The following is a 14,785-nucleotide window of genomic DNA, read 5'->3' as shown; positions in this document are numbered from 1 at the left end:
TACAACCACGCGATGCCTTCTATGGAGGGCGTCCAGAGGCATACACCATGTATAAAGAAGCTACAGTTGACGAGAATATAAAATATTATGATGTTACCTCCCTGTATCCCTATATCAACAAAACTGGTAAGATACCATTAGAACACCCTGACATCATCACAGATGACTTCACTTCATTGGACGATTATGAAGGCCTAATGAAGTGTAAAGTATTTCCCCCAAGGAACCTTTTTAATCCTGTGCTACCTTGTAGAAACCACAACAAGTTCCTGTTTCACCTCTGTAAAACCTGTACAGAGACTAAATATCATGGTAAATGATATCATACGGATGGCACCTGGGTTACAGACGAAATAAAAACGGCTGTACGAAAAGGGTACACAATTGTGAAAATCTACGAAGTTGGCACTTTGATAAACTATCACAGTATGATCCAATTACAAAGACTGGTGGTTTATTTACAGAATACGTCAACACATTTCTAAAAATAAAGCAGGAAGCTAGTGGATGGCCAAAGTGGTGTCAAACAGAAGCAGATAAACGTAAATATATAAACATGTACCACCAAATAGAAAGAATTCTTCTTGAATACAACAAGATTAAGAAAAATCCAGGTATGCGTGCCTTAGCAAAGCTTATGCTAAACTCTTTCTGGGGAAAGTTTGGACAAAGATCAAATATGGAGCAAGTGGACTATGTTACCGAACCAAGTATTTATTTCGATAAGCTAGCAGCGGACCAGGAAGATGTAACTGCGGTAAACTATGTATCTAATGAAATGGTTAAAATGCGCTGGAAGTATGCAGGTGATTTCGTAGATTCAAATACAAAAACGAATGTTGTTATAGCGGCTTACACAACGGCTCAAGCTCGCTTAAAGCTTTATTCTTATTTAGACTGTGTGGGTAATAGGGCTTTGTACGCAGACACTGACTCAGTGATATTTACAACAAAGGATGGTAAGCAGACACCTGATCTAGATGATTATCTCGGTGGCCTGACAGATGAGGTGCCAAACAACGAAATTCAAACTTTCATGACAGGCGGTGCAAAAAATTACGCATACAAGCTACAAAAGCCTGACGAGAATGGTAATTATACACACTACAAGATAAGAGAAATTACCTTTAATTGCAAAAACTTGTTAAATGTGAACTTTGAAGTGTTAAAGAAATTTGTGACAAAAACGCCATTGGGCAAAGTATCAGTTGCAGATGCAAACAAAATCTCAAGAGCAAGAGATACTGCCCAACTAGTAACTGTATCCGAAAGGAAAGACTATCAAATAGTGTTTGATAAGAGAGTGATTAGAGAAAATTACGTTTCCTGTCCATATGGGTTTTAGCATTGTTTAACAATGTGAGGACAGCTATAGAATACTAATGGCAGTCATTTTGTAAATACTATTGAACTTCAAGCTAATACTAAAGTGTTCTGTAGATTGATGCAAAATAAACATAATCTATGTGTATAAACCGACATTTAATATGTATATATAAACAAATAAAACAAAGTAAAACACTTTCGTTGTTATAATTTTAAAAGGTACTTTAGTATTGTTTATGCACAGAAGGATAATACAAAATGTACATGCATCTAGTACAATTCACATCTAAAAAGACAAATATAATAAAAATTGATAACGTAAGTCAAAACGAACCTGTTTTTACTACTGTTTTTAAGATGTATGATAATAAGAGAATATCGCTTTACTCCATGTTTTTAGTATGCTTAATAGATCGATTTAACGCAATAGTAACTTGAACATGTAAACTTCTCGACATACAGAATGAAATAAGTGTATATCTTAAATTGTCGTGCATGGACGAGTCTGAAAACTCCCTCCCAGCCCGACTGCCTCATTTATATAGAATAAAGAAGGGGTCAACGAGTGCATTGTGATCTATAGAGGCCCGGTTCACTACTAGTAGAAGAAACTGGGGTGCCCCGGATGGGCGTTGTAGAGAGGGTGGACGCCCGACACGCCCGGGTGGTGGCCATCCTGGTTAAGGTCTGGTTTCCTAGCAGGTGTGGACTTTTGCCTTTGGTCCGGAACGCTCGAAAACGCAATTAAAATTTCGCCTCTAGCAGTTGATTGCCTGGCCGTAACCGTAAAAGAAACTGGGGTGCCACCGGGTGGGCGTTGTAGAGAGGGAGGACGCCCGACACGCCCGGATGGTGGCCATCCTGGTTAAGGTCTGGTTTCCGAGCGGGCTGGACTTTTGCTTTTGGTCAGGGACGCTCGAAAACGCTTTTTCACCTCCAGTAGTTGATTGTCTGGTCGTAACCGTAGAAGAAACTGGGGTTCCACCGGATGGGCTTTGTAGAGGGGTCCGAGCATGCGGACCCGGCATAGCGGCCACCCCGGTTAAGGTCTAGTTTTTTCGTGAGCGTGCGTCAAATTCGGGGAAGACCGTAAAATAGCGAGTTTTGGTGTCGGGGTCCAGTCCCGCAATAGTAGAAGAAACTGGGGTGGCACCAGGTGGGCGTTGTAAAGAGGGTTGACGCCCGACACGCCCGGTTGGTGGCCATCCTGGTTCAGGTCTGGTTTCCGAGCAGGGGTGGACTTTTGCGTTTGGTCAAAAACGCCCGAAAACGCTATTTCGCCTCCAGCAGTTGTTTGTCTGGTCGTAACCGTAGAAGAAATTGGGGCGCCACCGGGTGGGCGTTGTAGAGGGGGTCCGTGCATGCGGACCCGGCATAGCGGCCACCCCGGTTAAGGTCTGGTTTTTTCGTGAGCGTGCGTCAGATTCGGGGAAGACCGTAAAATGGCGAGTTTTTGGTGTCGGGGTCCAGTCCCGCAACAGTAGAAGAAACTGGGGTGCCACCGGGTGAGCGTTGTAGAGAGGGTGGACGCCCGACGCGCCCGGGTGGTGGCCATCCTGGTTCAGGTCTGGCTTCCGAGCAGGGGTGGACTTTTACGTTTGGCTAGGAACGCTCGAAAACGCTATTTCGCCTCCAGGAGTTGATTGCCTGGCCGTAACCGTAGAAGAAACTAGGGTTTTAGGGTCACTACGTCAAAGTTCAAGGTCAGAGGGGCCAGAACATTGAGAAACCATTTTCAATCCTTAACATAAGAACCACTTGTCCTAGAACTTTGAAACTTAATTGGATGATCGGACATGCCAGGTTGATAATCCTTATTCATTCATCAAGTCAACCAAATGTGTGTCTTTGAATCCCGCTCCTGTCTCCTATTTTGACTTGCGTATTTCTAATGTTTCAGGGATAATCGTCGTCCAGTTTTGACTGAAGACAGCATGTTTTAACTTCCAAGGACGGGTTTTCAGTATAAAAAGCTATTTCTCGTTGCGTATCTCTCGCTAAATAGCATCAGGCTAGTGGGTTCATATGTTACCCCACAACCCACCCATGTGATCTCTAGTCGTGACTATCTTTTCATGTCAGGCAAAAGACAAAACCGCATTGGAACTGCAACCAGTGAAATTGGAACCTTGACACTTTAGTTCTGCACATGCGATAGTAGGAGAAAAAAGACAATATTGTTTTGACAAGGTATAACTTACGTACTATAACAATGTAATATCATAGCAGTTACATTAATGTAACTACAATTTAAATATCTATGTCCAGAAGTCTTTTTCTGTATGAAGGTATTAGACACAATAATTCTATTAATTCAGTACCAGAGACATGATGTTGGTGTTGTATGATGAATTGACAGAAATGGTTGATGTCGCAACAGTTTATAACTGTAACATTTTTTCAACATGAACCAACATGTTTCTTTAAAAAAAAGCTTTTTAATGTTGTATAGTAAAAGAGCTCTAAATATGTGCACATTTTGTAAAATTACCTTTAACAGATACGGATAAAGAGTGTTGCTATATATACATTTAATAAAGGCTTGTTACACTTTAAAGCTAATTTACGCATAGTGTATGGATTATTAGGCACGCAGAATATAACTCACTCTACGCACTCCTACGTTTTTCAGCGTTGTTAGCACAATTACACACGATGACGTTTCCACCTACAAGATTTGACGCCTTAAATGAGACGTGAAATAGTGCTTCCCCATTCTTCCATCTACGTCTTTACATAAAAAAACATATTAGAATCGATCGAAATTAATAAACAGCAGAACCATGTTTTAATACTAGTCAGTTACACGCTGCGTGGATAATTCACCCAGACTAGACTCGTGAAATTCTTTCGCTGGTGTATGCCATATACTCTGCGAATTGTTTATATATGTTAAATATGTTTATGCTAGATATTATTTCCAAAATAAACGTAGCTATATATGGTTCGCCCTCAAAATTTGGAATACAGTAGTAACATTGATTCTGTTAATTTAGTGGTTGTTGCAACAGTTATTTGAATAAAGAATGTTGTTGCTGCTATTAAAACCTAACAACAGCAAAACTGCAAGTTCTACTCCAGTGCAAACTTGCGGTGATCCGTAGGTTTATGCAACTTCAAACTGTATATAGATGTTACATTCTTACTAAAAGCTTTGATATTTTTCAGCTTTATAATTATTGACATTTCATACATTCGCAATGTTTAACTGCTGTAACTGCTGCAACTGCTAACTGCCAACTTCCTGCTGGTTACAAAGCCCTCTATTCTCCGATTTTCGAAATACTGGTAAGTTACATCAATCAATGAAAAATAAATTCAGCTTTTTTCCTTATCACTTTTGGTGGTGGTGCTAGGGTTTACGCCCTGTGGCAAGCTTTACATAAGTATAACGAATATGTCTCTACATTGACGGAAGAAACTCATTGTATAATATTTTGTGTACCGTGATTCAAAATTAGAAAAGAACAATTCCATTCGCAATCTAATTATTTAAAAAAAAAATGATGGTTAATTAGACAGCATTTCTTGGTCGCATTATGTTTTAAGTCTTGAATATCAATAGACTGGTCAGAGGATTTCCACTAATTACACAACCAGTAGCACAGCAGCAAGACGTCACCTCATGGACCAGTACAAGTTACATAACAGATATCGTGGGAGTCTGGCCTACTCCTGGTGGAGCGCTGCTGTCAGTTTCTGGACGTTGCAGGCTGCGGTTAACGTTAACGTTAACATAACCGCCGTCCAAGGTAATCCCAGACGTGTTCAATCAGATTGCAGTCCGGTGAGCACGCCGGCCAAGGCAAAACGTCAATGCTGCTCATCTGTAAAAAGTTTCTGGTGACACGTGTAACGTGGGGTCGCGGATGGTCATGCTGAAAGACCACGCTTTTGATGGAATAACCCAGCCAGCATTCTATATCGGCCCGATATCAAACCGACGTCGTTGTCTATAACGGCCCGATATCGGCTTCAATATCGGCTGCAAATATGAATGATGTCGGCCCGACGTCGGCAAACGATATCGGACCAACATCATAATGACATCGGTCCGACATTGGCAAACGATATTTGGCCAACATCAGAATGATATCGGCCCGATATTGGCAGATCATATCGTTGTCGCGAAATAGTGTGACACGCAGTGCGTCATCAAAGTTTTCTTCAAATATACTCTTTATAAATTCTCAGAGTAATTTACTTGAGAACAGATGTGTCTCGCATCATGTGTATGATGGTTATTTGATTTTATTGATATAATATTTTTCACAATTATATACTACATGTTTTATACAGATACGTAAGTTTTCTGTATATCCTTAACACTATTAAAATTGTTCAATTAGAATATTAAACAAATGTAAAAATATATCTAAAAGACAAATGTTGATCGTCCGCTCATTTCATTTTTATTCCGATTTTCATAAATGTCAGAAATTATTTGAAGCTATTCGTGTCCTTAATTGTCCAGTTATTTTATCTGGACTAAGTGTAAGAGTTTTCACTACATCTTCATACATCTTTACACATAAGAAAAAGGATATATTTCCATGGCAATTTAGCCCGTACCTTTATCAAAACTATACAATCAATGATCTGACAATTCAAATTCTGCATTGAAATAAGACAAATGCTATTATTCCTTTCGTTACATTCACACTTTAAATATTAAGCAAGGTTGGAATAAAAAAATGAACATAAAATAAATAAAATAAGTATTTTGCTTTTACTAACAATTTGTTGTTGTTGTTGTTGTTGTTTTTTGTTAAATAAGGTAAGTCTTTTACTTTTGTTAACAGATGTTTTTTGTTGGTAAAAAATACAAAAGCGGTATTTTACACAGCATATCACATGTGAATAACACTAAAGCACTGATGTTAAATAGAATAAAGATCCTGAAATAAGCTAAAGTATATACTGGCGGTACAAATATCAAATAATCATCTGCCTATATAAAGTCTGTAGTAAATACTACTTGTATTTCACAAGTAAAAACGAACAGACAGAAAACATATTACGTATATTTTACTCTAAATCCTGTGTTATGTTTGTTGCCAGATACTTTCATTAAGGAATATCGATGGCCTGACAGTGTTCTATAAACAGCTAATGCACAAAAAAACTCACTCAGTTCAATCTTAACATCAATCATCCTTAATGTTCCTTGGTTAAAAACAAAACAACAAACAAAACGGTGGGGATATATATAATAAAGGATCATTATAACAGCAGTAAGGTCTGTGATGTTGTATTCGGCTCGAGTGGAATTTGCCGTGCCTCTTTTGATCTGGCCTGGCAAAATCCACTCAAGCCGAATACACTGTGCCAGATCAAGTTACCATCAAAATAACCCTACTGTATATACAAGAAATCTTGAGAACAACAAAAATAACAATAATTAAACAATGCACATAGAGATGTAACGCAGTAAACAAGTATAATTAGTTAAGATCACAATTTACTGAATGAGTAAACACGACTATATTGTTTGAATAAAAAGAAGGCTTTCATATTTTCACATGTATCAATCCTCCGTTCTCACACACAAGAAGTATAACGCAGTTTTCAGCTTGATATTGGAACTATGCTAAACGTGAAATGAGAAAGGCATAAACAATTTCAATCAGCTAAAATAGTTTTCCCACCAATAATGAAAACCTCTTTCATTCCACCTCTCCTACATAGTTTCATGCACATTTCCGCTCTGCTCAAAAACACCTGGATAGCCATCTTCCCTACTTTCTATGAAGAGATCGTTTTTTAACAACTCGTCTGCTGATGGCCTGCCTTCTTTATTCGTCAGCAGGCAAGACTCGGTAAGCCTCTTCAGGGATGGAGACAGCCAGTGTGGGATGGGAGGCGGATCCGACGACGTGCCAATCTATAACAGTAAAATTACAGAGTATAGAAATATATATATTTATACTGTGATAAAAAGTGATTCAACTGAAAATAATACATTGCAATTTTCTGGAGATATACAAACTTCTGATTGATATTGTTATCAAAACTTCCACAAGGATACGAAAAATAAACGTATCATTTTAGTTGTCTTTTTAAGATCCAAATTCTCCAAAGAATGTCCTATAGTACTTGGCGCCAATTAATTTTGAAACAAAGTTGGATTCGAAAAAACATCATGTCTTAATACACAAATAAAACAATCTGTTTTTAGATTCGTTTTAAACGTCTTGATGAAAAATTACATGAAATGTAATAAAATCTTTGTTTCTTGTCTCTTCTTTTCTTCTATGAGTTCTAATTTCACATATCACTTAAAATTGCATCTTGTGTTCAATTTTCAAAATTTCGAAAGCATTTTACATTGTAAGTTATTGTACAAAATAAAACCAAAGTGAATCCGCGGCGAGTTTGTACTGATTAATAAATACGTCTGTAAAAGTAAATGCCCTCAAAAGCATTGGTTATGCAGCAAAACAAATTACAGGAGAAATGTATCTATAGTTCATACCATATAATATCCATTTAAAAGATATTGAATAATGATTTTAAATAGTACTGAATACTTCATATAGTTATTCATATTATATAATTAATATCGATGCTATTCTAGGTTCAGTCAGTTTAAAACCTGACCAAAAAATTTTATACAAAGAAACCTTATATAAAAGCCTCCATTTGTCGAAGTTGTCAAAGTTGTCTGCATTCCACGGAAGTTTGGCTGTAGCCATCTGAATAATGCAACACCCAACACTCCACACATCCCCGGCACCCGTATAGCTGTTTTCCCTTGCCACCTTCAAATTCATAAATGTAATATCAGAACTTAAACGGTTTATAATACAGTAGTTTACGTGAAGGAAAAATAATTACAAACACGAAATGAAGCGAAATATTCAACACTTGGCAATGTATATATATTATTTTTTATTTATTTATTTACTTATTTATTTGATTTTGGTATGAGCTTAATGAACATTAAAACGGACGTATAATTATGAACATCGGACTATAAATAAAAAACATATGGCAACATTATCAATTCATTGGCACGACAGCGGACTATTAGACCGGTTTTCTAAAATAAGTCATCATAGCTCCGGCTATAACTTGTTGATACTTTTGCTAAAAAGGACAGTGTTCATTTTCCCTTCCAATGTAAAAGAGGAATAAAAAATTTAATGTCGCATACTTTTTCAATACAATTGTTATAGAACACCCCAAAATTAGTGAAGGAATTATCAATTTAATAAACCATTGTATGCAAAATTAGTAAATGTCCCTGCTGTAAAAGATTATATTAAGATGAATACGAAAATTACAGTTTTCTGTAATTTAGTCTGATTTATGACATTATTTATGAGTTTTTATGAAAGTGAGTTCAAGGATACAACTGATCAGTCTTAGTTTAGTGTTTTCTTGAAGAAACAAAAACAGAACAGCTATGCATATAACAAAAAGGAAAAGGAAAAAATTGAATACCTCGGGAGCCATGAATGGCACAGTCCCTACATGGGATTTTTCTTTCACTCCATTGATTATACAATCCACATTAGTCGCACTTCCGAAGTCACCTATTTTAAGGTCAAGATCATTTCCTGTTAGAAGTAGGTTTTCTCCTGCAAATAAAAAGGTGATCAAAATAATGTATTTTAATCGGCATTTTTCGAGGGTCTTTCTATATATTATTATCCATAAATGTTTTATAGTGTATTTATCAGCTATCTTTTACATAGTACTATTTCAAACAAATAGAACTTTGTTTGCTTTCACATTGCAAGTACTAAAGGGGAGCGGTTGTCTGGTGTCTAGTGTATCAGCCGTTCTTCGTTCAATTTAAGTATAAAGGTGAAGATCATATGAAGGTCAATATCATCTATATGTTGAAAATATCAAAAATTTAATGTTACTCCTTGACAAGTATATAATAAATAAAAAAGAAATGTTTTTCTTTTCCATTTATTGGTCATTTATATATAGGTCAACTTGTTGGTTTTGCAACAAAGTTAGGTGTGTTGAGTTAGAGTATGAACTAAAACCGGTAGTTTAAGTCGGCTGTATGACCATAAATGATGTTTAAGGTTTTAAGTTTGAGCATTATATAAGGGTCAAGATCATTTTTACATAAGTCAGTTTTTAGGTCTTGCCACAGTGAGTATGAACTAAATAGATTCATTAATGTTGGCTACAGGCAATCTGGTTCGTACGGACAAATAAAAGTCAATGTCATTTATATATAGATTTGTTTGGAGTTTTGATGAGTGGGAGTATGGACTAAATTTGGTCATTTTTGTGGGCTGTATGACCAAAAATTTTGGGTTTTTTTTAAGTTTGAAGGTTAAGGTCATATGAGGGACACTTAAATATAGGTCAGTTTATAGGTCTTGCCACAGACATTGTCGAGTGCGAGTATGGACTGAATTCGGTCAAAAATATTGTTAATTAAGGCTTTAAATCATATAAGTGTCAATATCATTTATATATAGGTCACTTTGTAGGTCTGTCGATAGTCGAGTGTGGATATGAACTAAATAGTGTCATTAATTTGGGCTGTAGGCAATCTAGTTCGTACGGAAGGGCAAACGGACAGTTTAATTGCTATATGCCTTAGGGGAGAGGGTGGGGGAAGCATAAAAAGAAATTAAAATACAAAGTCATTTGCACCTTTCAGTATTTAATGTAAATCATATGAAGACTGGGAACTGAATTTTGAATAAAAGACTGTTCCGGTTTAATCTCCTTTTGTGTGTCATTATGGCTTTAATGAACACATAAATATTTCTTTTACCTTCCCATACCGTAGTCAACTTTAGAATATCACACATACTATTATATACCACTTAAAGAATGACGAACCTTTGATGTCTCTGTGTAATATTCCTTTTGAATGCAGGTATGATAAGCCGTGCAAAACCTGTTTGGTGTAACGTATGATCTGTAATTCTTCTAATCCATCTTTAGTCCATTGTAGAAGACCACCGACAGATCCACCTGTGAGATCAAGGGTATGCATTTGTTACTATTTTAACTTTATAAAAGATTTCTAGAAATCTAAAAATGTATTCGATGGTTATATTTAACATAATCGTATCTTATAAATGATTGATATTCAATATAAATTAATACTAATATTTAGATAAATGCTTTTTGCGTAAATAACTCGTTTGGCAATTGCCCATAAATCTGTGCCTTATGTGGGAACCCAAAAATAATTTCACTAAAATAATGCTTTGCTAATTGTGGCTTTCCAAAATTTAAATAGTACATGTACTGGCAAGAAAATTGACCAGATAGTCTTACAAATTTTGTTGGGTTTAACGTGGCACCGACACATTTATAGGTCATATGGCGACTTTCCAGCTTTGATGGTAGAGGAAGACCCCGGGTGCCCCTTCCGCCACCTATTTATTATCAAGGAGCTATTAAATGAGCATCGGGCACCTGGGTAAAACCACCGGCTCTCCACAAGCCAGCTGGATGGCTTCCTCTAATGAAGAGTTCAACGGTCCGAGTGAGGCTCGAACCAACATCGGTGAGGGGAAGTGATTGAAGTCTACGACCTTTACCACTCGACCACGGAGTCCTCTTGTCTTACTAAACGAATTCACTTTCGTACATTTATGTGACAAAACAAAATGCACTTCTCGTAGAAGTGATTGTTTGGATTTATGTGAATCATTTTTAAAAGGAAATAAAATTAAAGAAAATATAACCTAAATGTGACCAACACCATTTTTCAAAACTAAAAAGCACATTAAATTAACACTGTTTCAAAGTGCTTTGAAATTTGACATTCTGTTCATCCCCACCTTTCTTTGCCAGGAACTAAAAGGTACCGCTGTATGAATTATGACATAAGTACACGTATGTGTCAGGACAGGAAATGTAAGTAATACAAGACTTTAGTTTTTAACCCACCTGGCATATACTCCATAACTATATGATATTTATCTTTATCACATGTTTCCCATAGCACACGTATGATATTTGGGTGACAAAGACCCTTCAGCAGAGAGAACTCCTTTCTTGTATCCTCTAGTGCAGGCTTTCCATCTTTCCCTTGAGCACTGAAAGGTATCTGAAAAAAAAAGATTATTTACCTGTCGGTTGTTTCATTATATGATAAGAACCACACAATGATATTTACTTTACTGAAATTACCATGATATCTTTTTTTAAACTAAGATTAGTGAATGATACCTTTAACATCTTTTATGAAAACAGTTTGTTCAAACATATTTTCCCAACAATAAACATGATTATATTAACATACTAACTTTACAAGTACAGTTGATGGAAAGGCTTAGAACGAAAGACAAGTCTTATAGAGTTCTTTTCCTATGAAAACTATTCAAACTTAGTGAAACTTTCAAAAGGTCCAACAATAACATTGTTTGCAACATTGACTTTTAAAGCCCATTGTAGGCACCCTACAATACATGCATGTAATATGTAAATAGTGATACAATAAATACCTCTTTTATTGCTAGCATCGCACCAGACTCTGCATTTATGCCTTTATAGCATCTACCAAACGTCCCTCTTCCTATCAGTGTAACTTTTTTTACCAGGCAGGATGGCACATTCAAGCTTACACTCTAAAATATGTTTAACATAAGACATTTAGTTTTTTGGTAATATATATGAGACAGATTTCTAGAAAGTATATCTAAGCTAAAACTGATTTATGACTTACTACATATAAGCTAAGATTGTTTTATGTAAGACTTTCAATAACATCTTTTGACATTTTTAAATGTATACATTCCTAGAAAATAAAACGAAATACCGGTACATTTAACGATATCTGTATACATATGATTTAAATCATTTGAATAATCAATACAATTTGTAAGAAGATACCGTTATGTTTTCTACCGATTTTGAAGAAAGAAATTAATGCTTACAGATGGTATTTCATGCAAACTAATGAATTCTTCTTCACTCTGTATCGATGGCTTCTGTTTGTGTTTTTCTTTCAGGTCTATGGGACAATCTGGAAGTATTTATTTATTACTCGTTTAAACGATTCCTGTATTAGCTAGAATTGAAAGAAAATAAGCAAAACAAAATACCGGCTACTCTGATATAATTTCTTATATCCAAGCCACCAAGGGCGAATGTAAAACAAACAATATTAATCAGAAGTCTAAGGTATTAAAAGATATCAAATCAATAATATTTTATCTGTTTTAAAGCGCCAGTGATTAATTTGATCTGATATAACATATTTTTACCTAATAAAACAGCTTTCGAGATGAATCTACACCTACCTGGAATTGTAGCAGTCCCTAACACAGGTTTACGCAGGCTGATACCCAAATCAACAAATTGTTGAGAATTTGATAGTTTACTGGAACGCGCTGTCCCCAGTTCTTGCGTTGTTTCTTCCAACTGTGCTATATAACATTTCTTTAGGTTATTCTCCTCGTCTGCTTGCTTTGTGTCAAGGTCGTTACACATTGCCTTAACTTTCACTCCTTGCTGCACAGCAGAAACAGCTATCTGATTTCTTTCTAGATGTTCCAGATATCCCATTTCTTGGTATGCTGTACATTCGTCTCTATCTTTCACATCCTTAAATGGTGTCTGGTGATCCTTTTTGTCGCAAGATGGAACTGCTTGAAGTATGACTTCTTCACAACGAGTTCGTTTGAAATAACTTTTATTCACGTCTTGATTATGACTAATGAACCTACAGTGTTCAGACATCCTTCTATGAATCTCCATAGGATTGTGTTCTGCTGTCAGTTCTCTAAGTGTTAAACCGCAACAATAGCAAGTCACTGCATCACCATCTGAGCCGCAGTAGAACCCAGCTACTGCGATGCTGACAATGTCGGGCTTATTTTCCCTGGGAAAACTTCGCAAGGTTGCCAGGCGTAACTCTTCATATTTCATCATGTCTAGTGACGAACTTTCCATGTTGGCATCCAAATAAAACGCCCGTAGATTGTGGCCTGGCTGTTGGGGTTCTTTCATTAATTTGTATTCATGCATAAAACTGCTTGTTTCACCCATTTTTACCTGTAAATAAAAAGTACGCATATGAAAAGTAAATAAGAAAGATAACAATTTAAGCTATTGATATATATGCTACACACGCTAAAATTTGGTAGTAAGGAAAGATAAAATTACTTCCACAATGGTTCACAGGACGCTTTATTTTACTCACTGTAAAACTTATATATCAGGTGATTACAGTGTTATTTATAGTTAACTTATCATACATGCACATTGTCTTTTTTTTCCCCTGTCATCCAGACTCCTGTCGGCTAATCGAATCAATGAATACAGTCAGAAATATTCCTCTGACATGGAACAGAATCTTATATGGTATAACAGTAACGCCTGAATTTCAATATCAACATTTTAGATCTAGTCAAAGAAAACGTTATGCTTCACTTACAATTTCAAAAAGAAGTAGCTATGTAATGTGATCCGACCTAATAACTTCCTTTACCATTTAGAATGGATCGAAATATTCGCTAGCTGTATGAATCTTAAATACAACAATGAACAGAAACCATTTTATTATTTTATTGATCGCGGCCGCGATCATATTGAATAGGACAAGTATATGCGCGCTGGGGAAAATATTTCATGATGGACCTGTGAATTCTTTACTTGTGGGTGAAACAGGTCTCATAAGCGTAAATACGACTAAACTGATTATAAAACATACCGTACGATTTGTTGTGAATTAACTGTTGTTGTACTTTTAGTAGTTCAACCGCCACCCTTGTTTAAGAGCAACATTTAAAAAACACGTTTTTTTTTTCATCCTCAAGTAATAAGTAAGTAGACTCGCCCAGTTTAATCAATCTAGACGCATAATCTAACTTCATACATAGAGCGCTTACTTCACCCGATTTACCATCGGAACATTTTCACGCGTTTCGGGCTTTATCGTATGTTTAACATGGGATTTTTGAACCGTCCAAAGATGTTGGAAATGTTTGTCTCATTGTTTATTTTTTTTTAATAAAAATGTTACTGCTTTCATTGTCTACCACTTTTTTTCCACCCTTGCCTGAAAAAACAGTAATGAGTTTGTACACTGTTCAGACAATTGTGCTCTGTTGAAATTTAACCAAACACAAGTTTACCTGCATAAACAGAAAGCATGATATGTCACCAGGCGCGGATCCAGAGGGGGTGACCGGGGGTGGAAAATCTTTAAAAAAGGAAAGAAGACAAGAAGGAAAGAAAATGTTTTTCGAAAAAGGCAACATTAGGACTGCATGTAAAGTATATGCGGCTGCTGCTACATACGACCCCGACATAATTCATATTATTTATCTAAAGGAAACAAGAATTTACCTTCAAGAAAGCTTGAATTATCATTCGCCAATTACAGAGTCATAAAACCTGTAGAATGCAAAATGAAGTGCTAAATTTAAGGAAAGAAGACAAAAAGGAAAGAAAATGTTTTTCGAAAAAGGCAACATTAGGACTGCATGTAAAGTATATGCGGCTGCTGCTACATACGACC

General features: G+C 36.2%; 1 protein-coding gene across 2 annotated transcripts in view; it reads right to left on the bottom strand.

The window, feature by feature from the left end:
* The window catches only part of LOC123554346 (uncharacterized), a 91,562-nt gene extending 77,024 nt beyond the window's left edge, over positions 1–14,538 (bottom strand). Inside the window, exons 1-9 of one of the 2 annotated variants that reach the window (XM_053548163.1) lie at positions 13,521–14,469; positions 12,564–13,317; positions 12,198–12,286; positions 11,766–11,888; positions 11,209–11,368; positions 10,147–10,281; positions 8,773–8,909; positions 7,950–8,087; positions 5,562–7,210 (exon numbers count right to left, since the gene is read on the bottom strand). In XM_053548163.1, coding sequence (XP_053404138.1) covers positions 7,007–7,210; positions 7,950–8,087; positions 8,773–8,909; positions 10,147–10,281; positions 11,209–11,368; positions 11,766–11,888; positions 12,198–12,286; positions 12,564–13,317; positions 13,521–13,550 — 1,770 coding nt within the window. In that variant the 5' untranslated portion in view covers positions 13,551–14,469 and the 3' untranslated portion in view covers positions 5,562–7,006. Of the gene's footprint in view, positions 1–5,561; positions 7,211–7,949; positions 8,088–8,772; positions 8,910–10,146; positions 10,282–11,208; positions 11,369–11,765; positions 11,889–12,197; positions 12,287–12,563; positions 13,318–13,520 lie in introns of those variants that run through there. The other variant, XM_053548164.1, reaches the window with a different exon arrangement.
* Positions 14,539–14,785: the final 247 nt, after the last annotated feature.

The sequence above is a fragment of the Mercenaria mercenaria genome, chromosome 7, assembly GCF_021730395.1.
Source record: "Mercenaria mercenaria strain notata chromosome 7, MADL_Memer_1, whole genome shotgun sequence".
In the NCBI taxonomy this organism is placed as follows: domain Eukaryota; kingdom Metazoa; phylum Mollusca; class Bivalvia; order Venerida; family Veneridae; genus Mercenaria; species Mercenaria mercenaria.
Note: the sequence above shows the minus strand (reverse complement) of the source record. Positions and strands in the feature narration are given on the sequence as shown.